We start from the raw sequence: 25,877 nt of genomic DNA, 5'->3' as shown, positions 1-25,877 counted from the left end.
AGGAAGGTGCCTCTGGAGATCCTGTAAAGGACTCCTGTAGAATTCAAAGGTGGATTTGTTGAGAGGAGACCCTGCAAGGAGAGGGGACCGAGTCTATGCCGCACGGAGGTCACCCGGAGGCATGGAGGCAAAATGCCCACCGATGTAAAGAGGTTCAGGAGTGAAGATGGTTGCCTTCTCACTGCAGCTGTGAGGACCAGGTGATGCTGAGTAAGACCAGGAGCCGCAAAACAAGCTGTCTCAGGTCAGATGTCGGTGTCTAGGTGGCCGGTGGCCGTCAGGAGTTCCAACAAGCCTTGGTAGTCGCAACTGATGTGGAAAGTGAAAAGAAGCAAACGTTGGGACCAGCAAGACCAAGGGACTCACCAAGTGCAGGAGAGTTAGAGCAGGCCCTGAGTTAACTGTGGAGCCCACTAAAGCAAAGAAAGATCCCCGAGAGGACCCACAGGCCAAAGGCACAGGAGAAGCAAAAGGACCTCAGGCAGTCTTACAAAAGACGGAGTCCCACAATGCAGAGGATGCAGTGAGGATGCTGACCTTCGAGGGATAAGGTGCTGGAGGCTAGAGCTCCTGGTAGCTCAAATATCTCTGGAGTGCAGAGACGGCAAGCCTTGGCAACGGCAAGTTGACGCCGTGCTGGGATTTGCTCCTAGCGGTTCCGAAGAGGGATACTGCCCTCTGAATTGCAGAGAAGACAGCTCAGGCCTCCAGGGAGCTGCAAAACCACCACTTATGTTTCAGGGCCTTAGGAAGTCTGTAGGACTACTGGAGCAGCGGAACCGGTCAGATTCATTGCGGTATCTGCAGAGGAAGGGGAGTGACTCCTACTATCCAAGGGAGATTACTTTGGATTCCCACAGGCCTTCTGGAGACTTGAAGAACAGTGAGACCAGGAGCAGCAGGAGTCTTCCTAGATGCAGTCCAACAAAGTCCAAGTGTCCAGACAGTCGAAGAGTGTTCCACAACGAATCTAAGGACCCACCTACAGGGGAGCCCTTAAGTACCCTAGGGAAAGGGTTGGAAAGACTCAGGGCCCTCCCAGAGGAAGAGCTGGACAGACAGATGTATCCTCCTCTGTCCTTTGTCCAGTTTCGCACCAGAGGGCGAGCTAGGGGTTACTGAACTGGCTCAAACCCGAGTATGCAAGGAGGGCACCAAACGTGCCCTTCAAAGTAGTCTGGTGGCGATGGAAAGCACTCACACCCCAGCCTATTACTCTAAGTCCTGTCTGGAAAGTGGTCACACCTCTCCGTGACAGGAAACTTATAGTTGTACCTTGCCCTGATCAGAATTGTGTATGTGATGGGCAGCAGCACTAGCTTGCTGGCAGAACTGAGGTTGTTACTAGGAGTACAGGGAGGTCTCATGAGGAGCCCCCTTGTCCATGAGATCATAGCAATTATATAACTAGACACCTCGTAATGACTGATTGTCCACTATATATCTTAAAATGGCTGCCACTCTTAAAAAGCCTGGAGAATCGACTCCGGGGTTTGTTGGGTGTCCTGCTCATGCAAGAGCATTCTCACACTTATAACTTATAACAAGCACGCTGCCCTCAGGACTGAAGAGACTGTCATAGGGGTAACTTATAGGTTTGAAGAGCCCAGGATGGCACAATACATGCTGCAGCCCATGGGAGACTCCTGGTGCACATAGGCACCTCAGTACCATATACTGGGGACTTATAAGGTATACAAGTAGCCAAATGTAGAGGTACCAACGTACTCACCGGAGCCCATTTAGGAGAGAAAGCACAGATGCTGGGGTCCTGATTAGCAGGAACCCATGAAACTAACTGACACCAGGCAAAAAGTGGGGGTAACCATGAAAGCAGATCCTACTTTCCTACAGTTTTCACATAGGCCCCGGTTTCCAGCCATTTTTATGAAGTACTGTAGCTGGACTCTGGCTCAACAATGGTGTTGAATAAAAATGCGCTAGTAATCTCTGCAGAAGTAATAATCCTTTCCAGCGGCGCTGTTTTAGTGCACCTTATGGCAGCAGAATCACCAGTTGCATACAGACATTATTAAGACTAGTGAGTACTGTGCTGCTCATCCCACTTGGCCTCTCTGTCAGGCACACAGCCTCTTCACTGGGTAAGAGCTACCTCAGCAGCTCAGTGCGTACTGCGATGGCATCCCACTCCATGGCTCCAAAGTAAGCGTTATGGGAACAGTCTTTGCAGGTCCCTTTAGCATCACCACTCAGTCCCTGCTGAACTAAAAGAATGTTGGATGCAGGTGTCCCTCAATGTTTCCCAGTGATACTAGCCATGAGAGTTTTCAACCTTGCACATGCTTCAACTGATAGTGGCTAACTTCATCACGGCCAAAACCTGCGTCTTTGATTTAAACTGCTAAGGGTTAAACATAAAATAATCATATATTTATTCGTTTCAAATTCAAATAAAAGATAGTATGAGGATTAAATACACTATATGACAACTAGGGTGGTGGTGAAGGTCCATCAAGCCACTGGTTCCAGTAATCAACAAGCATTAGAAAAGGCAGAATCGTGTTGCTGATGCTGTACCACATCGACAAGAAGCAATAAAGAGCCAAAATAGAAGAGATGCCTCGTCCGTTGGAGCAGAGGAGCGTCGCCCGACTTAAATTATCCCCAAAAATGAAAAATAAAATTGTAATTCATCAGCATTTTATTTCTCATCCTCTCGTCATGAACCGAGCGTCATGACGGGGTGGGCCTCTGCTGAATGACAGCAGCTGGGAGGAAGATGGGCTGTTTGTGCACTTTTCAAATTGCGCATATCCCTCTGGCCAGCCGTCTTGTGACAGCCAGCTAGACATGCACAATTTGAAACCTCTAACTGGCTTTCTTAAGGCATTTGGATTAGAGTAAGTACAGACCTCCAGGGCGCTGGGGAGCGCAGAGAGACGTCGCTCCTACCAAACAGGGCGCTACTCTCACAAAATGAGAGCAGTGCCAGGATTTGTGCCCAAACTGCATCTAGCTCCTAAGAAGATGTCCGGAAAGGAGGACGGAGGACGTCGGTTCATGTACGTATTTTAATATTTATACTTACTTGACCATTTATTTGCGTGCCCACCCCTCACTGATAGATACCAGCCGCCACTGCAAAATTGCAAGCTCCAACATGGTAATGTATGTGTCTCACCAATCATGTAAATGTATGTGTCATAACTCTGTGGCACCTATTTGTTTTTTGGCTGACGTCAAATAGCATGGGGAAAAAGGAAAGTTTGTAGATAATGGTTAACAGCAAAAGCAATAACTAACCCTGGGCGTAGTCCGCAAAGTAGCGCTAAGCGTAGCTACGCGAAGTGCACTTAGCACTACGTGAGCTACGCGTAGCACTACGCGAACTGCATAGTACCCTGTTCGCGATGATTGCACAGTGCCGGATGCTTGTCCGCACTGTGCATTCATTGAAAACGGCATCTTGCACAGTGCGAGCTGTCTTTTACTGCCGCTCGAGTAAATTTTTACTCGAGCAGCAGCTTTCTCAACGCGGACTGGTAGTTTCTCATCGCGAGCGATCACAAGCATACGCGACCACTCGCAATGAGAAACTTGACCTCCCCGCATTGAGAATCTCGCTGGGAGGTTTATATTCCAGGTTCGTGAACGGCAACTTGATGTTGCTGATCGCGAATGAGGAAAAAGTCTCGCCGGGATGTCATTTTGCTTGCTCGCGGTCGCCAACTTGGTGTTGAGGACCGCGAGCAAGCAAAAAATGACCCGTGCGCTACGCTACGCATGTTTGCACTGTGCTACGTGCAGTTCGCGTAGTGCGAGGTAGCGCAAACTTCGCAAGCGTAGCGTAGTGCTTTGCCCAGGATTAATAATAACAAGCATCTGTAAAGCCAAAATGTCTCAGATGTGAAACCCACTGGTTTTGCCAGAGCTTTCCCCCCTTTAGATTGGCACCATAAATGCATTAGCATCTAGAGTATTGTATTTTGAGCAGGATTTGCTAATATATACCAAAATATATACCAAAATGCATTCAAAGGTGAACACTGTGGATGTGTGTGCATCCATGGCAGTTGTCTTTGGTAGATATTTTAGAAGTGAAGGGAAGTAATGGACGGAAGCGGTAACAGGGCAAGCGCATGGGGGTAATGATGTGAGGGTGAAGGGGCACACAGAGGAGAGAGAGCAAGAAAACAAATGTACTCCCAAGGAACGCTGAAAGAAAAAGATAGAAACAGTTCCTTTATATCAAATGTAGAAGAATACAAGTGGATGTATGACGTTACAACGCATACTTTTACAATGCATGCCTTTACAACGCATGTTTGACAACGCAACATCCTTTACAACGCATTCCATTACAACGCATGCCAGTACAACGAATTTTCTAAAAGTACCATTACAACGCATTCCATTACAACGCATACTACCTTTATAACCCATACCAATACAACGAATACCATTACATTGCCTGTATGGTAAGTATTGGATAGTATAGGGGTAAAAATTACTATTCTAACTCCAGGGGGTGCAACAGTAGGGTAAGTGTTGGATAGTGTAGGGGTAAAAATTACTATTCTAACTCCAGGGGGTGCAACAGTAGGGTAAGTGTTGGATAGTGTAGGGGTAAAAAGTACTATTCTAACTCCAGAGGGTGCAACAGTAGGGTAAATGTTGGATAGTGTAAGGGTACTATGCGTTGTGATAGTATGCGTTGTAATGGTATACGTTGTAATGACAGTGTTGTAATGACATGCGTTGTGATGGTATGCGTTGTGATGGTATGTGTTTTAATGACTGCGTTATAATGACATGCGTTGTAATGGATCTTGCGTTGTAAAAGTTTTGTTGTAATGGTAGTGCATTGTAAAAGTTGCATTGTAAAGGTTGTTTCCCATACAAGTCATTCAGTGAAAATGATGCTAAAGAAGCAATGCTACGAGGGAGGGACTAACAGAATTAGAGGAAGAAAAAGCTGTTGAATAAGAAGCAATCAAATGAGACTGATAAGAAAACCAACTAACAATAAGCGCTGGAATGACCAAAGCCCACTATAAGTACAGGCACTGTAGAAAAAAGGTATTTCAACAATAATACTTAAAAAGAATAAGTATATGGGTTATGAAACAAACACATATACAAAATGCCTTCAACGGAATAAACTACTAAAAGAAGTTTCAAATAAATAGTTTCAATTTAGTCTTACATATGTACACTGTAAATGGTATAAATACTGATATGTACCTTTGGGCTTCTGAGGTTCACATCTGTCTTGGGAGCAGCAGGTAGAGTTAGAACTTATTTTAATGTTTACTGCACTCACACTTTCAATCTTATTACAGTCGTCTCGGTAATTTCCACAGCCCCTGATGAATTCAATTGCTGTCGAGGCATCATCTGCACAATAAGCAGAAACCCACAAGAGAGTGAGAAGGTGGGTTTGGCACTCAGAGCAACAATGAAGAAAGAAGAGCGTATAGTGCAGTAAAAGCTTGTGTTTTAATTCGTTTTGGCTACATTCTTGACAGAACATTTTCAGAATTTTAACGTAACCCACACGCTGCATCCAATAAAGAAGTTGCCTTTGGTGTGTGCTGGAGACATTAATCATTACTTGGGGACACGGAGAACCAAATATTTTGCTTTATACAGAGGGAAGGAATTTTAGTGAAGTTTCTACATTGACCCACAGCAGGCAGGCATTACTCCCTTAACAGGCTGCACACCGTGGAGAGAAATTGTAGTTGTTAACAATCTGCACCCAATAGGTTTAAAAATGGCCGCCAGGAGGCCTAATGTTACATGTGACCCTCCTCTTCTTTAGGTGAGTGCGCCTCCTTAAATACATGTTCTTCCTATTTTTACCATTCTCAGCTCTCTACCTTGTTTTACTTCCTTTTGAAGATCAGGTCACATTTCTGGACCCTAGGCACTTGACATATCACCCTAATTATTTTCATGTAATTATTTTCATGACGGCTTTATATAAGAGGTTGCTTTGAAACCCCAGGTTGTTCTAATGCACAGTGCATTGACAACTAACAGGTTGAGATGCATTTTATAACTAGCTCTGGCAAACCCAATATGTCTCGCCTTTGGGACCCATCAGCCCTGTCAATGGTTTTTAGCTATGTTTTGCAGCAACACCGTTGCAGTGCAGCATGGCTAATTAAATAAGCATTTGCAATGCAATATGTCTCACATTTATGAGAGGTTAAGCTATTGGCAATGCAATAGCTTAATCTCTTGCAAATGCGAGACCTATTGCATTGCAAATACTTCTCTTTACTAGCGTCCATGCAGCACTTTCACATACAGACAAGCCGCGTCTAAAGAAAGGTGCATGCCCGACATTAAAGTGAAACAGCGGCATGGGGGCTTTGACAAGAAAAATCCTGTTTGTCAAGTTGACACACATGACGTGCTTTCACTTTAATGTTGGTCGCGCACCTTTTTTTAGACGCGGTTTGTGTAAAGAAAGGGGTGCAGCCTCCTTGTTCCCTCTATTCTGGTCCCTCCTTTCTATTGTGTGACTAGATAGCGCAAAAATCGCCAGATAATAATGTTGGTATCAGTAGAGTGAGGCTTTGGCTCCACCCATGTGTTGGGAGTCAGGAGTACATTTCAATTGGCAGAAGTTGTGTGCTTCCACAAAAAAATGTGCTTATCTTCCACACAGTTGTGATACTTTTGTTTACTTATTCAGCTGCCTGAGCTTGTAGTTTCAGAGGCACACACATGAAACTGTAATGATATTAAAGTTTCTTAGAGAACTAGATAATTTATGGTGTTTTTCTCTGGCAGCAGCACAGATGGCTGGATGGATTCATTAACCTACATGGCAATTTAAATCTGCTTGACAGTGCAATTGTCACCAATAATATTCTACAGTTCGTCACTTCCATACAAATACATATCCATTCCCTTGCTAATTTCTTTTAATGCTTCACATTACCGTACACAATTATTTTAAAGCCAGACCTATTGCCAGTGCTTGTCTATCTCGTCAGGCCTGCCACCCCAAGGACTTTGAGGTAACCTGAGACAATTTTATGTCAAGACTGAAGGCTCTTATAATGCATTATTGTCTTATTTTACTCTCATAGTAGCTATGAGTAACAACACACAAGCCTTCATGTCTAAACCCCTTGCCTGCTTCTGAGAGAACCACGCCGCCATGAGGCACTGGCGGCCTGTGCTCATGACGGCGTGGTTCCGTCTTGCAGCTGCCACTCCGCCTACCCGGCGTTAATTCCCCGCCTATGCGGGCGAATTAATGAGCGTGCGGGCCGTGACGGAACCACGCCGCCATGAGCACACGCCGCCCGTGGCTCATGACGGCGTGGTTCCGTCACAAGCGCCTAGCCCCCCAGCGCCGCACCAGATTTTGCACCGCGGCCAAGGGGTTAATATAATCAGGACTTTCTATGCTGAACACTTAGAAATTTCACAGTCACCAACATAACAGAATAGCATAAAATCTGGCAAAAAAGCACAGCAAGGAATTTCATGGAACATCAAAGGCTCATTGCTCAATCCTTTGCCAACAAGCACAGAATTATATCCTCCCAGCGAGGAGGAACGGATGGAGATAGCGGATGTGGTCTAGTGGAAATGTTGCTAGACTTGGAATCTGAAAGTGCAAGTTTTAATCCCAGGTCATGCATCTGAGCACAAATGGTACCATAGTACTGCTTCATCTCTATATTCCTCGTGTAGTAAATATATGTAATGCAAATATGCTAAACCCAACCGTAGAGTGTAGGCTGCATGTTTCTCCAATAACCCATCTTGGTTTAAGCAATCAGTTGCAACCCAAAAAAATAATGCCTACCACCTCATGTTTGCATAGATATGGTATAAAAGATTATTTGTCTAGGCCTCATGTGTTTGTCTATGGAGACTACTATTTTTTATAATACCGGGGACTCCCATCTCGATGATGGGGAATGGTTCAAGCATGTGAATCTCTGAAAGTTCCAATGCTGAAGTAACTAATAAGTTTGCATTTTGTATAGTGCATTTACGCAGGCACACAAGCATACATTTAGGGATCCCTTACGATAGAGTAACAAAAAACTACTACTACCTACTTACAAATACCAAACACATGAGTTTTTCACAGGTCTGGGGAAGAGATCGACCTAATATTTAGACTACCTGAAAACTAAGCAGGGTAAAGGAAGAAGTTGGATGTCAATATTTATTATATCTTTGGCCTTTCCTGAATGAGGTCACTTCTTGGTGTCAAGAGACACAGACACCCTTATAGACCTAAAGACAGCGTGATCTTACAGTTACTCATGCGCCTGCAGGCAACCATGATCTTCATCTTTCAGCTGACACTTTTAAACAATCATAAAACACCAGTATCCCAAATGGACCCTGGGAACACAAAATTACTTTTTTAACAGTGACTCCAATGGAAACTGTTGATGACACATTAGCAGGATGCGAACACTAAACACCGCTCATCATGGGTATATGAATTCGGCTCTTGCTTCTGCAATCAAAGCTTAGAACTTCACAAAGAAACCCAAGTCCTGTATGTATATCTTCTTCTAGCTCTGGAAATATTCTTGAAAACTGGAAGTGGTATTGATTAAGACAAACCTAAAAAAGTTTCCACAATCTCCATCTCAGGTGGAGAACTCTATCCCTACCACAGCACAATACCTTGTGCACATATTAATTACAGTTAGCAACCAAAACATCATGTGCTTCGACCCCTGTCATGGCACAGAGTCAGATCAATGACACAGAGGACTGTCCAATACACGGACCCTTTGTTAAAAACAAATCGCTGTCACTATATTACAGAACCACAGATACCGGAGCATGCTATCCTAGATGCAGTCAAGCGCTATTATATTTAGATGCAATAATTTTTTCGGTATGCAAGTGACATAAAATAGATGCACATACCATAACTTTGGTACACCATCCTATTCTGACCCAGCCAAGACTTACACATAGAGCATGATTCTTGAGTCCTGGAAAAGGCCCACGTCGTTACAAAAGATTCCCACATCTGGATCACAGCAATTCCTGCGACAGAGACCCATCATCAGGTGTCCTGGGGCTCCATGGCGTCTAATTATGGCTGCACCATGAGCTCGTACTCAAGTTAGACACTAAACCTAGGTCCTGTCGCTAGCCTTCATCCTTACCACATGGTGGTATATTGGGCACCTTTGAACCCTATCTTTGGTCCATACCCTTTCCCTGGCACGGAACCCCCTAGGCAGGCAACTCTATCCCTGGAACACACCATATTTACCACATTAAGATATGACATTGTGGCAAATGTGGAACCCTGTCCTTTGCACAGACCCCTCACATCTGCAACAAGAAGCCGTATCCTTGCAACAGGCATTGGTAACTTCCCAGGCGAGGTCAGAGGTCAAGCAGATTTGGGGTTTGAGGTCTCTGTGCTGCATCCTCATCGAATCGTGACGGCCTCCCTGCCCTCTGAGCAGTACATACACCAGACAGCCACAACCCCCGAGCCAGACATACACAACCACCAGCGTGGCGCCGCTCCGTGAGCTAAAATCTAAGCAGGGGAGCTGCCAGAGATTGCAGCCCCTGTTGCAGAGTAAGAGTGAGCGCCCGTGAAAATAGACCTGACACAATCTCTGCTCAGAAAACAATGCTGAATGGGTAAACAACTTAAAACAAGCATGAGCAATCAAATCGAATGAAATTCGGTGTTAAGCGCGACTACTCACCCTTAAGGGTCTCAAGGCGCTGGGGTGTGGGGGGGGTTCACAGGTTCCAGTCCATCGAGAAGGGGGTCTGTCGTAGAGCCAGGTTTTGAGGTTTCTTGCGAAGATGGGGAGCGGTGTTATCTGTCTAAGATGGAGCGGAAGGTCGTTCCAAGCACTGGCCGCGCGCAAGGAGAAGGATCGGCATCCCGATCTGGTCTTTCTGGTGTGGGGGACCACGGCGTAGGAGAGCTGGGCTGATCATAGGGTCCTTTGGGGTGCGTGGAATTTGAGAAGGCTGTTCAGGTATACTGGTTCAGTGTCGTGGAGGGCCTTGTGAGCGTGGGTTAGCATCTTGAAGGTGACTCTAGCTTTGATGGGAAGCTAGTGGAGTGCGCACAGGTGCTGAGAGATGTTGCAGTGGCTTGGCAGGTCGAGGACCAGTCTTGCGGCGGCATTTTGGATGTTTTGTAGCTTGCAGGTGAGGTTTTTGTTTAATCCGGCATAGAGTGCGTTTCTGTATCGAGCTTGCTGGTGACCAGGGCGTGAGTGACGATCTTTCTGTGTTCGAGTGGGATCCATTTGAAGGTCTTACATAGGAGGCGGAGGGTGTGGAAGCAGGAGGATGAGACGGAGTCAAGGATGATTCCCAGGTTGCGTGCATGGTCTGTGGGGGTGGGTGGGCTTCCGAGGACGGGGGCCACCACGTGTCGTTCCAGGGGTCTTGGTTTGAGCCCATGATGAGTACTTCCGAATTGTTTGTGTTTAGTTGTAGGCAGCTATTTTTCATCCATTTGGCGATGGCTTCCATCTGCCGGAGAGGAAGGAACAGATGCAGTAGAGGGCCTTGTCTTGAATCCCTGCATCGCGGTGTCTGCGTATTGGGGTGCGGTGAGAGATTGGGCAAATTGTTGAGTATGTCCTGAAAGGATTAGGGATTAAGCAGACGTATCATGCTGCTTTCCATCCACAATCAGCAGGGCTAGTGGAGAGATACAATGCTACTCTCAAGCTTAAGCTAGTTAAAATCCAGGCTTCCACATCCGTGAAATTGCCTGATGCATTACCCTTGGCATTGTTATCCATTAGATCAGTGCCACATTCACGATCTGGTCTTACACCATATGAGGTGGTATTTGGAAGGCCTATGAATATTTGGGGAATTCCTAAACCACACCCCATACATGATGTACCATGTGTCTTGATGGGTGACTACCTATCACAGTTGACTGACAGTTTGATTTCGATTCATCAACAGGTTCGAGAAGCTCTTCCTGATAGGTCTGAGGGTGAAGGCCATGGACTACGGCCTGGCGACCATGTGATAGTCTGATTCTTCCAGAGGTCGACCAGCTTGGAGCCTAGGTAGGGCGACCCAGAGCAAGTCCTCCTAGCAACAAGAACTGCGGTCCGAGTGACAAACATGAGGAACTGGGTTAATTCCACCCATTGCAAAAGAGTACAGTCTACCCTGGTGGAATCTGCTGCCCTGATTGACCATCGGGACATTCTGGACAAGGAGAAAGGCCAAGCCATATCAAATCAAATCAAATCAAATCAAATTTGGCTTTATTCGATTTACATGAGAAATCATAAAAGCATACAGATACAGTTAATAACATACATTTTAAAAGATTTACACGTTAAAAGATTTGAAAAAGTTTGTAAAGAATCTGTAAAACATTTTCCATGTATAAGAAGTCAGCGATAAACATATAATCGAAAAGTCTCAAGTTAGAAGTTCTAGCGAATCTAAACATGTTAGGCTTACACCATAGAGTTTCTGTATTTTATCACTGACATTAAAAAGCGAGAAACAACAAAGATTACATGCACCTCATCTAGCAAAAGTAACTTCAGATAAGCAGTTTTACATGTTCTTATGCCCCAGGATTTAAGAAGAGGTAAGAGGAATGATTTCCTCGGAGCAGAATAGAAATTACAAAAGAACATAATATGAATGTTACTTTGCGAAGAATGGTCATCACATGGGCAAAGTAAATTCGCCGAAGTCCAATCATTGTGTTTTGGGAGGGTGACCATTCGGAAGAAGGTACCTAAACGCAGCCTTGTAAGAAGCATACGAGGATACGGTACAGATTCGATCCTGAGATACATTTGTAAACCTTCAATAGGGGTAATTTTTTGATAACTCAGGGTAGAGCTCTTGTGTTTCTCGATGTTCCATCTGGCACTTTCCAGTTGTGTGATTAAAAGTTTTTTGAGAGCTGGCCTAGACAAGTTTTCTAGGGACTCTGGAGTATCATAAAATTCGGGGTGTCCAATTTCAGAGAACATCAGCTGGATGTATCGTAACCACTTGATTTTGGATGCACCATCCAAATTTTTACAGTCCGTGATGAGTTCTCTATTAAATTGGCATTCCATAGTGGTCCAGATTTTGTGCCACAGCAAACACGGTGATAACTTTATAGTGTCGCTAAGGTATTTGAGGCCAGTCTCAATGTGGGTGGTAAAAGTCGAAGTGGATTTGCTCACACCTAGTAAATAACGGATAAAAAGGTTTTCACAGGTTTGTAGCGAGGACACGTTCTCGAAGCCCCATAGGCCTGCTCCATAAGTGACTGTCGCTATACACTTAGCTTGATAGATCTGCAACATCTCAGCAGTCGGTTTGCCCCCGATTTTTGCTGCGAAAGTTCGCAGGGCCCCAATGGCGCGACTAAAGGCAAGTTTCCTAGCAGATACTGCATGTTTCCAACCTCCTTTCCTTTCAAAAACGACACCTAGGTAGCAAAAGGTGTCCGTGCACTCAATTCTTTGCTCGTCAAGATATATCGAACATTGTGGCCTTTTGTTTTTTTGGGTGCATGACATGGAGAAGGTTTTGGAGATGTTCACTTTCAGATTTCGTTTCCCCATGTAGGATGAAAATTCAGTTACTGCTCTCTGCAGCCCTACCTTAGTCCTAGACATAATTGCCGCGTCATCGGCATATAAAAGAATGGGTACAGGCCTACCATTAATAGCTGGGTAGTCACTTGGGATATTTATTAAGTGCTCTACAATAGAATTTATATAAAAACAGAATAGGAGGGGCGCAAGTATACAGCCTTGCCTGACCCCTCTATTTATGGCAAATTTCTGTGTGCATTGACCCTGGGACCCGAACCTCACTCTAGCCCCGGCATCTCTATATAGTTCTTTTATAAATATGATGATGGTTGGATCCACCCCAATATGTTCCAATGTTGACCAGAGCTGAAGATGGTCCACGCAATCAAATGCTGTGCTGAGGTCAACAAAGGTAACAAACAGGTCCCCTTTTTTGGCCTCGGTGTATTTGGAGATCAATAGGGACAGATTAAGGCATTGTTCCTGGGTACCCACTCCCTTTCGGAACCCGTATTGGGGTTCGGAAATAACCTTTTTCTCTGTCTCCCAGTGTTGAATTCTCTTAAGGACGATCCTTCCTGCAATTTTCATAAGACCGTCCAGTAGAGATATGGGACGGTAGCAAGCAGGATCGTCCCTATTCCCCTTTTTAAAAATGGGCACTACAATTGCATCTGACCAGGTGTTAATTAAGCCACATTTGTTTCCCATATTTAAAACATTAGTTAAGAGGGGGGCCCAAAAATCGAGGTTTGTTTTGTAAACATCCACAGGGGTGTAGTCGGGGCCAGGAGCTTTCCCTGACTGGCTTTCCCTGATGGCATTTTCCACTTCTAGTGCAGTAAAAACCAAGTCAATTGGATAGGGGGATACTGGGGGGTCAGTTGACTGGTGATCATAAAATAGATTATTCAAAGTTAAGGTTTCCTTTTGTTGGATCTGGGTGTCCCCCTGGCTGTTGGTATAAAGTTTGCCGTAGTGTTCTACCCAGAGGTCTGCCGTAATTGCTACATCTATGCAATTGTCACTAACTTTTGTGTTATATACCGATCTTATAACTTTCCAAAAGAGGTTAGTGTCCTTATTCCTGGCAGCTTCCCCCAGAGCTTCCCAGGCCTCCCTTTTCATTGTTGCCTTGCGATGATTAATTTCCCTTTTATACTCTCGTCTGGCCTTGGAAATTTGCACCCTATCTTTTGGGATAACATTTAAAACTTTCTTCAAATTCTTCAGGGCAGCTGTGCAGCTAGAATCGAACCACCCACGTGTGTGTTTCCCATTCTTTTTATGGCTCCTCGTTAGCATGTCTTTAATGTAAAGCTGAATATTAGCGAAAGCTGCCATGATCGCCTTTGGATCAATATCCTCTTCTAAACAGACAAGTATGTCTGTAAAGCAAGATGATATGAGGCTGTGAAAGAAGGTTAAAGGATTCATTTTCTCCCACTTTATCACATAGCCGTTTATTTTTGTTAAAGTGACCTCCAGTGGATATAGCGGCCCACTAGATTCCTTTGCTTTCTCCTCTGTGATCATTACCCCAAAAGTAATAGGATAATGATCACTCATTGGGTCGTCCCCAATCTCCCAGAAAGTTATAAAATTGGGTTTGACGGGTGACGCTAGTGCAAAGTCAATTGTGGTTTCACAGCCTCTGCCATTATATGTTGGAGCAAAGGGAATTGGGGGGGAACATGCCTGATTAATGAAAGTAAGATCAAAAGAGAAAATAATGCTGTTGAGGAGGGACCCCAACTTGGTGTGTGAGAAATGGAAAGGGCCATCCTCCTCGTGATCTGAAAGGCCGCACAAACCTAACTCAGAAGATGGGCAGATGGCACAATTAAAGTCTCCCACCCATAGAACTGTGTGGTCCCCCGTGTTTTGATCTCTCACTTTATGAATGTGGTGTGACATTTTATTTAAGATCAGTTCCATTTCGTTTGCTGGCATGTTATTATAAAAATTTACCAGTATCACCTTTTGTGTGGTGCCCCATTTAAATAAAAGAATTTGGAAGTATTGATCAGAATGGAAATCATATACCTTTATATCCCCCACATTCGATGTATATATGCACAGGCCCCCTTTGTTTCGACCCTGGGGAGAGGGAACAGCGGGTGAATGAAATGTTCGATACCCCATAATATGACTTTCCTCAACAAGCCAAGTTTCTTGCAGGCAAAAAACGCCATGCTTCTGTATAATCTCCAACCAGGGTTTATGGGTGATCTTATTACCCAAGCCTGCTACATTCCAAGATAGGAGTGAATGTTTTAAGTCGCTATTTTTCTGGGCTGGTTGGCCGACATTTCCCGTTGCGTCTAGCGAAACTAGGGAATGTACCATCTCTAGGTGTTGTGTGGCGCGCACAGCAAGGGGACACTGGACTGGGCAGGGTTGTTCTGCACCCGGGGAGGTTTGAATTTTGTTAACAGATGGAGAATTGTCAATGTTACTGGCCTTGGTTGAAAGATTTAGAGCGCTCGACCGAGGTGAAAGATCAGGAGTTCCCAGTCAATCCACCTGATCTAGGCATTCAAACCTATTCATAGTGGGTGCACCTTCCCACCAATTATTAGCGGGTTGCCATCCCTGCCCGTGCCCCTTCCATCTGTGGTTATGGGCTATGGACCAGACCCCAGAAGGCTCAACTATCTGTTTTGGAGGGTAAAAAAAGGTAAGGGGTTTAGTGACAATAGATTGGTGCATCGCATGTGTATCCCATGTGGTGATAAGTTGGGCTGTGTGGGGGTCTGCAAATGACACCACAATACAGTCTCCTGATATGGTTTTATTAGTGCGACCCACCCATGGAACTCGCCTGACCATTAAGACCCTGCTCCTGGTGGTGTATGGATGCTGCCTGTTGGCATTTAGCCAGTGGATCACTTTGTTCTTTAAGGACCACTGGGTTTCCACGGTGTCAGGGTCAAGCGTAGGTACCCCAGCCAAAATGGCAACATAGGGCCCAGCATCGGGAGGGAGGTCAATATAGCCCCCGCGAAAATTCTGTTGATTTTGGTGTTGGTTAAATGTGCGCTGTAAAAGAGGGGTAATAGGCTTGGTCGCATTCTGATCATTTCTAGAAGAGTTTTTGGGCTGCACTTGTTTTATGGGGGGTTTTGTATCTGGTTTTGATGAACTTGATAGGAAGGAAACAGGGACATTTGCAATTGTCCGGGGTTTAGGAATTGGAGTAGGTTTGGGTAATAGGGAGGGCAAAGGAGAGGGGAAAATGATAGGAGCAGGGGATGCCTTGTTAGGGACTAATACCGATTGAATGCCAGCGTTTGGAGCTGGTACAGGTTGGGTACCATCATTACTCGCCTGTGGGGCACCCTCAGTAATCTGGGGATATATAGCTTCCAGCTGTTTTAGGCTAAGCGTGGCCAGGGATACTAAAGTTTTGTCCATTTCAAGCAGGTGAGTCTCAATGCGTGACAGTCTTAGTTCAAAAGGTGACAATAGTTGTTTTAGAGTAACCCAGACTGTTTTGAGAAAATGTTCATCATCACCCGCCTTGTCCATATCCCTCCCTAAGTCATTTTGGCCTCCCCTTGTTAAGTTATCACCAGGGACAGCAAAATTCTCTAAGGCAGGAACAGTAGTGATGTTAGGATAGGTAAGATCACTCTCACCCCCTGTTTGCTGGATGACTGCATGTGATGTTTGTTTAAGCTCCCCTATTTTAGGCAGAGTTCTTCTAGAATTGAAAAACTGATGCCTAGCAATTTTTGCTTTCTTGCGGTTGTAGGCAAGTTTAGCAATGTTCTTCCTTTTCATGGTTTGACGATGTAGAATTTTTTTGCTTTTTACTACCGAAAAGGAAGGGGCAGGGATATCCAGCAGAGTGATAGGCTTTTCCTGTACAGTAGGAAGGTGATTCTCCATGAGTTTAGGGGACATGGGTGTAAAAATAAAAGAGGAATCTAATGAGGGTGGGGAGGAGGAAAGATGAGAATGATGAATGTCGGCATGAGTTAACAGAGGGAGGGGGTGTGAGGCCTGTTGGGGGGATGCAGCGGACGCAATGTTTCCCAAGGATGATTTTTTAGAGTTAGCAAATGTTTGGGAGAGCCTGCGCGCAGCGTCCAGCTCGATAGAAACCCTATTCTGCATTTTTGTAATTTCGGCGTCTATTGCCAAATTTGTCTTTACAAGAAAATCATCCAAGGTGCCATTTGACTTGGTCAGGCCCAGTGCAGTCTTACTACGGCTCCCCCTAGTACACATGATGTATGGCAGATATAATTCCTGTAGCGTACTCACTAATATCAAAGGGCAGGCCCGAAGTCAATGGTACAAACCAAGGGGGGTGGGCCAGGCCAGTCCTCTTAGGCCTCGAACGGCCTCAAACGGTCCCGCCCTTGTCCCGGGCTTATCCCCGGGCGCTCCCGCGCGCTCCCGCGCAGCGTCTCTCACTGGTTTTTGTGGGCCAAGAGGAATGGGGCGTGGTGCAGGAAGGTGTGGGCGGGGCGTTCAGGGAGAGCGGGGCCAGGTGACTCAGCCTCACGCTCGCAGCCCTGAAGCCTCACACGCCCCCTCGGAGCAGCCAGGCAGGAAACCAAGAACAAGCAACAAACGGTGAGATTAAGTCCGCAGCGGGACCCGCGAAGCGGGTTCCGCAAGTCGTGGGGTTAAGGCAGCCCTTAAAAGATGAACAGCTCCAGCCAGGTCAGGTCCAACAGCCACAATGGGGAAGTCCAGGTGCCTTTTTGATTACAGGAGGTGTGGGCGGGGCGTTCAGGGAGAGCGGGGCCAGGTGACTCAGCCTCACGCTCGCAGCCCTGAAGCCTCACACGCCCCCTCGGAGCAGCCAGGCAGGAAACCAAGAACAAGCAACAAACGGTGAGATTAAGTCCGCAGCGGGACCCGCGAAGCGGGTTCCGCAAGTCGTGGGGTTAAGGCAGCCCTTAAAAGACGAACAGCTCCAGCCAGGTCAGGTCCAACAGCCACAATGGGGAAGTCCAGGTGCCTTTTTGATTACAGGAGGTGTGGGCGGGGCGTTCAGGGAGAGCGGGGCCAGGTGACTCAGCCTCACGCTCGCAGCCCTGAAGCCTCACACGCCCCCTCGGAGCAGCCAGGCAGGAAACCAAGAACAAGCAACAAACGGTGAGATTAAGTCCGCAGCGGGACCCGCGAAGCGGGTTCCGCAAGTCGTGGGGTTAAGGCAGCCCTTAAAAGACGAACAGCTCCAGCCAGGTCAGGTCCAACAGCCACAATGGGGAAGTCCAGGTGCCTTTTTGATTACAGGAGGTGTGGGCGGGGCGTTCAGGGAGAGCGGGGCCAGGTGACTCAGCCTCACGCTCGCAGCCCTGAAGCCTCACACGCCCCCTCGGAGCAGCCAGGCAGGAAACCAAGAACAAGCAACAAACGGTGAGATTAAGTCCGCAGCGGGACCCGCGAAGCGGGTTCCGCAAGTCGTGGGGTTAAGGCAGCCCTTAAAAGACGAACAGCTCCAGCCAGGTCAGGTCCAACAGCCACAATGGGGAAGTCCAGGTGCCTTTTTGATTACAGGAGGTGTGGGCGGGGCGTTCAGGGAGAGCGGGGCCAGGTGACTCAGCCTCACGCTCGCAGCCCTGAAGCCTCACACGCCCCCTCGGAGCAGCCAGGCAGGAAACCAAGAACAAGCAACAAACGGTGAGATTAAGTCCGCAGCGGGACCCGCGAAGCGGGTTCCGCAAGTCGTGGGGTTAAGGCAGCCCTTAAAAGACGAACAGCTCCAGCCAGGTCAGGTCCAACAGCCACAATGGGGAAGTCCAGGTGCCTTTTTGATTACAGGAGGTGTGGGTGGGGCGTTCAGGGAGAGCGGGGCCAGGTGACTCAGCCTCACGCTCGCAGCCCTGAAGCCTCACACGCCCCCTCGGAGCAGCCAGGCAGGAAACCAAGAACAAGCAACAAACGGTGAGATTAAGTCCGCAGCGGGACCCGCGAAGCGGGTTCCGCAAGTCGTGGGGTTAAGGCAGCCCTTAAAAGACGAACAGCTCCAGCCAGGTCAGGTCCAAGCCATATCAACTGAAGAACCTGAGGAAGTCTTCCCGGACCATACGATTTATTTATTTATTTATTTTTTGAATTTATATGGCGCAAACAGCTACCCAAAAAGGGTTTCCCGGCGCCTAAAAACACAGACAAAAATGATGAAAAAACAGCAGTGGATTTTCAAAGACACTGGTCAAACAACCAGGTCTTTATCTCTTTTCGGAACCTGGTGAGACTTTGCTCCTTTTGGTGTTCCAAATGGATGGTCCCAGGTAAGCAAATGATCTTCCTCCCATCCTGGCCAGTTTGAATCTTGGTACGCCAAATTTTTCCGCTGATTTTGAACGTAGATTTCTCTCTGGGATGTAGGGAGAGGCTAGTGTCTGAAGGTATTTGGGTGCGGTACCAGTTTTGATTTTGAACATATAGTTCAACGCCTTGAACTTGATACGATTTTCAACCCTTAACCAGTGCAACTCACGTAGGTAAGGGGACACGCTGTTGTACTTGGGTATAACACAGAGAAGTCGGGCTGCCGCATTTTGTACAAGCTGTAGCCTCTTTGTGACTGCCTTGTTTGCACCCAGGTATAGGATGTTCCCGTAGTCAAGCCGGGATGTAACTAAGGCGTTGACCACAGTTTTTTGCATGGGGACAGGCAGCATCCAAAGGATCTTCCTGAGCCACTTCATGATCGTAAAGCAAAGGCCCACTACCTTGTTGGCCTGTTGCTTCATGGACAAGGAATTGTCCAGTATTACCCCCAAATTCCTAGCATGAGTCACTGGAATTGGAAGATTTCCCATCTGGTCAGGCCAGTGTGGAGCACTCCACAGCTCTGGCTGTTTTCCCAGAAGGAGAATCTCCGTTTTGTCCCCATTTAGTTTCAACTGGTTAGTTGTCATCCAGTTGAAGACGTTCAGAAGGCCATCTCTTAAGGGAGACGAAGATGATGTCTGGGGTTTAGACAGTGAGAAGACAATCTGAGAATCGTCTGCATATGACATGAAGGTTAGTCCCGCCTTTTCAACAAGGTCTACCAAAGGTCTTAGATAGAGATTGAAGAAGAGGGGGCTGAGGATGGAACCCTGTGGTACTCCATGTGGGGATTTGAATTGTCCCGAGCATGCAGCAGTCGAGGCTATTTGGAATGTCCGTTGGCTCAAAAAGGATCTAATCCATTTCATAGCAGGTCCACCGATTCCATTTTTTTCCAACCGGGTGAGTAATTTTTTATGCGACACAGTATCGAAGGCTGCGCTTAGGTCGAGTAGAACCAGCGCAACCGTCTGACCATCGTCGAGGAGTTTCCTGATTGTTTCAGAGATACCCAGTAGGGCGGTTTCTGTAGAGAAACCAGTGCGGAAACCTGATTGGGTAGGGTGAAGAAGGGCATTTTCCTCTGCAAAGAGAGATAAGGCAGAGTGCACATGCCTCTCCAGACATTTAGAGAAAGCAGGTAGAAGTGAAATAGGCCTATAATTGGCCAGTATGTCTGGGTCTGCTGTCGTTTTTTTTTAGCAATGCGGTCACAATGGCGTGCTTCCATATAGAGGGTACTGTGGCAAGCTCCAGAGATGAGTTCAGAGTATCAGCTATGATTTCAAGGGCGGGTGCATCCAGTGTTTTAATTATGTTTATGGGGATGGGATCCTGTGGAGAGCCAGACTTGATTGTTTTCATAATGGCTATGAGGGTGTCTGTTTTAATAGGAGGCCATTTTTGAAGGGTCTGGGTTACAGTTGGAGTATACTCCCAATCTTCTTTAGATGGGTCAGATTTGTTCCCATCTATCTCAATAATAAGTTTGTTAGTTTTGTCAGAAAAGAATTGAGCTAATTCCTGACACTGTTTCTCATTCAAAGGGCATGATGGGGCAGTAGTATGTGCTCCGGCAAGGTTTTTAACAGTGTTGAACAGTACTTTTGCTTTATTTGCAGCTCCCAAAATGGTGTTAGCTACATACGTGGCCCGTGCTTTTTTACATGGTGTGATACAGATTCCTAGCTGTGTGGTATAAGGATTTTTTAATAGGATCGAAGTCCTTCCGCCACACTCTTTCGAGGAGCTTGCATTTCTTTTTCCCTTCTTTCAGTGATTCATTGAACCATGGTGCCGGGGGACGATGTAAATTCTTTTTGATATTAGGGATGGACAGGCAAGACTCAGCTGCATTTGCCAGCCATTGTTGTGTGGCCATCCTGGCGTATCCCGATATCAAATGCGGCCCCGGAAAGAAACCTCATTGTTGAACAAGACTGGTTGAGCAACTGTCCTGGGTTAGTAAGAAACTGAGCTGAAGAGGGGGGGATTGTTTTATTGTCACTGTGGTTGCTATAGGTGTGGCAGGGTATACTCAGACATGAGTCCCTTGCTCACTGCTCCATCAGGATTCAAGCAAGCCGGGCCGACGACGGCTGAAATGCCAGAAACCGGTCCCCGGAAGCTTGTCTCCTTTCTGGTGAAGAATTGGCTTGGTAGTTTGGTCTGCCCTGTTCCCATGATGCACTGGGCCAGGGACAGACTAATTTGCATATAGCCAGGTTCTGAGCTGGGATGGGGCAGTGAGCTAAATAACGGTGATGGATCAAGCCCTGATCTTTGGACTGGGTAAGAGTGGTCTGCTTAATTCAGACACTCTGTTCATCACCACCCCCTTTTCTGAATCGTTTTTGGCCACTATAGGTGTGGCAGGGTATACTCAGACATGAGTCCCTTGCTCACTGCTCCATCAGGATTCAAGCAAGCCGGGCCGACGACGGCTGAAATGCCAGAAACCGATTCCCGGAAGCTTGTCTCCTTTCTGGTGAAGAATTGGCTTGGTAGTTTGGTCTGCCCTGTTCCCATGATGCACTGGGCCAGGGACAGACTAATTTGCATATAGCCAGGTTCTGAGCTGGGATGGGGCAGTGAGCTAAATGACGGTGATGGATCAAGCCCTGATCTTTGGACTGGGTAAGAGTGGTCTGCTTAATTCAGACACTCTGTTCATCACCACCCCCTTTTCTGAATTGCTATAGCAGTAATAACTTGGGCTGTAGAGGAAGTGGCTCCTGCTCGACAAATACTGACTGCCACTACTCCGCACCCATTGAACACCACTATTTTACTCTCCATCCTTATCATGAGCAGAAGCATAGACAGTCTTATCTGATTAACACGTTCATCCAGATGTTGCACCACACGCACAATACTATGAACATTACTAACTGTTGGGTGTGTGGAATGATGCCAGATCATCAGAAAAAGTGAGGAATAACTTTCATTCCTCTTCCCTTCTCTTACAATGGTTCTTGTCAAGCCTGGTTTGCACTTCTATTGGCTTCTCAAGTGGCTAATATGACTGATGTGGGTGTAGGGAGAATAAACTACTATCTTAATAAAGCGTGTTATCCTGATGAAGAAGGAGATCCGTAAGCTAAAGGGACTAAATGGGAGATGGTGGAGTACCGACGAGAAATTGCTTCTACACATTATGTTTACCCAACTACTCGAACCGCTAAGGGTAATGGACCTTTTGTTATAGCTGTCACTAGAGCCCGAGCAGATTTGTGTGTGAGGAGTGTTGGGAAAATTCCAGTGAGAAGAAGCGAATGTACGAATGTTTTGACCATTGAGGGCACCAACAACAGTAGTTTTACGTCCTCACATAATACGTATTTTATTTGCGGAAACAAGGGATACTACCATCTACCTGTTGGATGGTCTGAAGTCTGTTATGTGTCCTTTTTGTTACCTCCTGTGGTTCTGGCACCTGCATCATATCATAAGGACTATAGGGAAGAATGGCGTCTAACCCTAAGTGAGGAAAGGGGGTGTGCCAGCCTATGCCAACCCAACCCTCAGGTGGGAGAGGTGAGGTGAAGCACGACTCCCGGCTCCAGCCATCTTGAAGATGGGGAGCCCTGCCCAATTACAGCTAGGCTCCTGCCCCCTCCCACAGGAGAGGAGCAGGCTAGGGGGTGCACCCACCCCAGGGCTGGGACCCATTGGTCCCTGCCCTTTCCCTACCTGTAACACCCTAAATTTAGTATTCAGTGGCACCCTGAACCTTCCTTCCTCAGATCCCGATTGCAACAAGAAGAAGAACAAGAAACAAGAAGACCTGCCGTGCAGCTGCTAACAAAAGGACAACGCCCACTGACATGGCCCCAAAACCCTACAGGCCTGTTGCTCCTTGAACCTGCTCCTGCGAAACTCTGGCGTCTCCTGCGGACAGCAACCTTGAAAACCCCAGAGGACCTGCCTGCCTTGAGCCTTCCAAAAGACTGGGACTCCCAAGAGTAGTGGTTCTGCTCAAATAGCAATAGCCCTGGTGCCAGCCAGGAACCGCAAATCCAGCCCACTCTGAACCCGCCGAGCCTGGCCTGTGCCGGAGTGAACCAAGACAACGAGGACGTCCCCCCGGCAACTGGGACTTGAAGTCCAGTGCCCAGAGACCCACCTCGACAAACCAGACAACGCCTGCAGCCTCAGAACCAGGGACCCCCCCAACCGCGACCAGCTGAGGGTAAGATTTCCAACGCCAGAAGACAACCCTGCACCCGGCGCCCCATGGCCCCCTGTGCCTTACTTTGGGGTACCTACCTCTTCTGCAAGATCCCAACTTACCTTTCGAAGTGGTGGTCGCACCTGAAGTATCTCCGTCCCCGAACACCATCATTCGAGTACTTACCTAAAAGCCGATACTCACTTTCCTTCCATAGGTTAACATTGACTGGTTTTCCCTTGAAATATTTTCTCAGTGTGGAGTTTTGAAACTTTAAAATATTCATCTAAAATCAGCTGAATAATGAATTCCGAATTACTGACCTGTGATCAGGAGATAGGCCAGTACTGTACATTTTAGCCCTGTACTGAACCACAAAAGTAATCCTATCTGTACTTACCAGTTACCTGCATTTTCTTCCATAGGAAACCATTGACTGTTTTTCTGTGAAGTGTCGATTTTTGCAAACAACAAATATTCTTTAAAAATCGTACCAGATACCAAAATGTAATTACTTACCTGTCTTAGGTAGAGGACCCTGTGCTAAACTTAGGAGTCCAGTACTGGATTACAAAAGTAACGAGAAAAAACTTAACCTGTGACTTGAATTTCCTCTCATTGGATAACATTGTTTGGTTTTCACTGAAAAGTTTCCAAGTGTCAACTTACATTTATATTCTTTAAAAATCACAACTGTAACCAAAACGTGTATACTTAACTGTGTAGAGCTTATGCCCCGGGACTGAATCCAGGATCCAGTCCTGGGGTTAGAAAAGTAATCCTTAAAGTAATAAACTGCACATATGTCGAAAAACCCAGTGAGCTAAATGTTAAATTGTGTTGCCTATTGCAACCACTGTAGTTATTGTACTTACAAAGTCTATTGCCTTTTTGCAAAGTAATGACCCAAAGTCACTCATATTGAGAAAAGTATATTTTGATACCTGTTGGTTCTAAAATAAAACAACTATATATTTTGATATAAAACAATTGTCCTAGAGTTCAGTTCTTGAGTGTTTGAAACCTTTTTCTGACTGAGTGTGTACAACAAATGCTTTACATTGTCCTCTGATACTGCCTTACTGCTCGACCAACCTACCACTTTGGATAATAAGTATATCTAACTTTAACCTCTGTCATACCTCTGGAGACTGGGGACTCTATACACACTGTACCTTACTTTAGTCCAGTATATATAGAGCCACTTTCTTACAAATAGGTCTCCAATTTATGCAAGACCTATTGCATTGCAAATGATTGGAAGCTTGGGATCATGGACAACGGGAGTGAGAAGGCACGGACATCGGTAGGGAAGGAGGGAGGAGAAAGCACGGAAAACGGGAGGGAGGGCGGGAAGTGGAAAAGAAGGCATGTACAACGGGAGGGAGGGTGGAGAGGGAAGAAGGTATGACAACGGGAGGGGTGTAGAAGGCACCAAAACACACATTTACCTGGTCTGTCTCCTGCGGTGGACTCCGGCTCCAAAAGGAAATAGTACACGCCCCTTGTAACAACCAAGTAAAGGGGCCAGTAACCATGGGAGGATACAAATGACAACATGACTGTACTGAGGGACTAACAAGCCTCATAATGAATCAGAATACAGCATTTACAAAGGACAAACACACAAGCCAATGAAAAATAGGGGCAGGGGAGTGGGTGTAGCTCCTCTCCGTACTAAACTACCACAGCTCTTCACCGAACACCACTTGCGCGCTGGCTCAAGCTTGACCTAATAAGGAAAATCCTATGACGCAGTTTTCTTCCTGTTTATTTGCCAATCCGAGTTGAATCAAGAAATACAAGCATTGGCAAATGCAATAGGTTTTGCCTAAGTGATTAGTAATAAGCTTACTTTTTGTAAGTTTTTGTTTGGTGAGCAAAAATCAAATGTTATGTTATGTTATTGGAGCTTTTAAAGCGCACTTATACCCAAAGATTTCCTGCCGCTGAGCAGTGTCTCACTGAATCCAATGGGAAAATGTCTTATACAGAGAATAGCCATGTCTTCAACCCCTTCCTAAAAGGAAGGAACTCAGTGGTGTGCCTAAGATGCGTCGGCATGCTGTTCCAGGCTTTTGAGGCACAACAGGAAAAGCTGCTGCCGCCCCAGTTGGCTTTTTCACTCGGGGGACAACTACAAGTTTGGGACATACCATTTAAAGCGTCTGCTCAGAAATGCATGGCCACTACCCATCAATGACTTGAAAACAGTACACAAAGCTTTGAATTGCGCTCGTTTTGTTACTGGGAGCCACTGCAATTGCCGAAGTTCATCTCTGGCAGAGTCAAACCTTGATATGCCCATTAGCAGCCTAGCCACCCCATTTTGCACGAGCTGGAGTCTGTACAGATTTTTTTTGTTCATATTCAGGTACAGACTCTTGCAATAATCCAGCTGTGACAAAATGAGGGCTGAGACAGCTGTCCTACAGCAATCTTCTGGCAAGAAAAAAAATATTTTCCTCAGGATTCTAAGGATGAAAAAGTAAGTCGAGACAACTCCGCTGACCTGATCTCCAAAGTCAAGTTTGTGATCCATGTTCACTCACAGGTTCTTAGCTTTCACTGTGGGACCTGGGGGCATGCCCATTTCGTCAGACCACAGGTCCGGTGTCCAGAGATTGGGATTGTTCCCAAATATAATGACCTTGGTTTTGCCTGCATTAAGTTTCAGGCAGTTAGAGGCCCTCCAGCCAGAGACGAATTTCAGGCAGTCATGACGTCTAGAGGCCATTTCCGCTTCTCTCCCTTGTTGTATGGACAACACAATTTGTGTGTCATCCGCGTAAGATGTTAGTTGAAGACTGAAGGATCTTATCAGTGCTGCCACTGGACTAACATATAAATGTGTGGGACATTCCTCAATCCTCAATTTC

The 25,877-nt window shown here is 46.4% G+C and overlaps 1 protein-coding gene across 5 annotated transcripts in view; it reads right to left on the bottom strand.

Moving 5' to 3' along the window:
• Positions 1–25,877, bottom strand: part of LOC144770772 (phospholipase A2 inhibitor gamma subunit B-like) — a 686,557-nt gene that overhangs the window by 268,562 nt on the left and 392,118 nt on the right. For all 5 annotated transcript variants that reach the window (XR_013599011.1, XR_013599010.1, XM_078655520.1 and 2 more), the window contains one exon: positions 5,206–5,358. Coding sequence is in view for 3 of the 5 variants with exons in the window: in XM_078655520.1 (XP_078511646.1) it covers positions 5,206–5,358 (153 nt within the window). In the remaining 2 variants the exon portion in view is untranslated. The remainder of the gene's footprint in view (positions 1–5,205; positions 5,359–25,877) is intronic.

The sequence above is a fragment of the Lissotriton helveticus genome, chromosome 7, assembly GCF_964261635.1.
Source record: "Lissotriton helveticus chromosome 7, aLisHel1.1, whole genome shotgun sequence".
NCBI lineage: Eukaryota > Metazoa > Chordata > Amphibia > Caudata > Salamandridae > Lissotriton > Lissotriton helveticus.
Note: the sequence above shows the minus strand (reverse complement) of the source record. Positions and strands in the feature narration are given on the sequence as shown.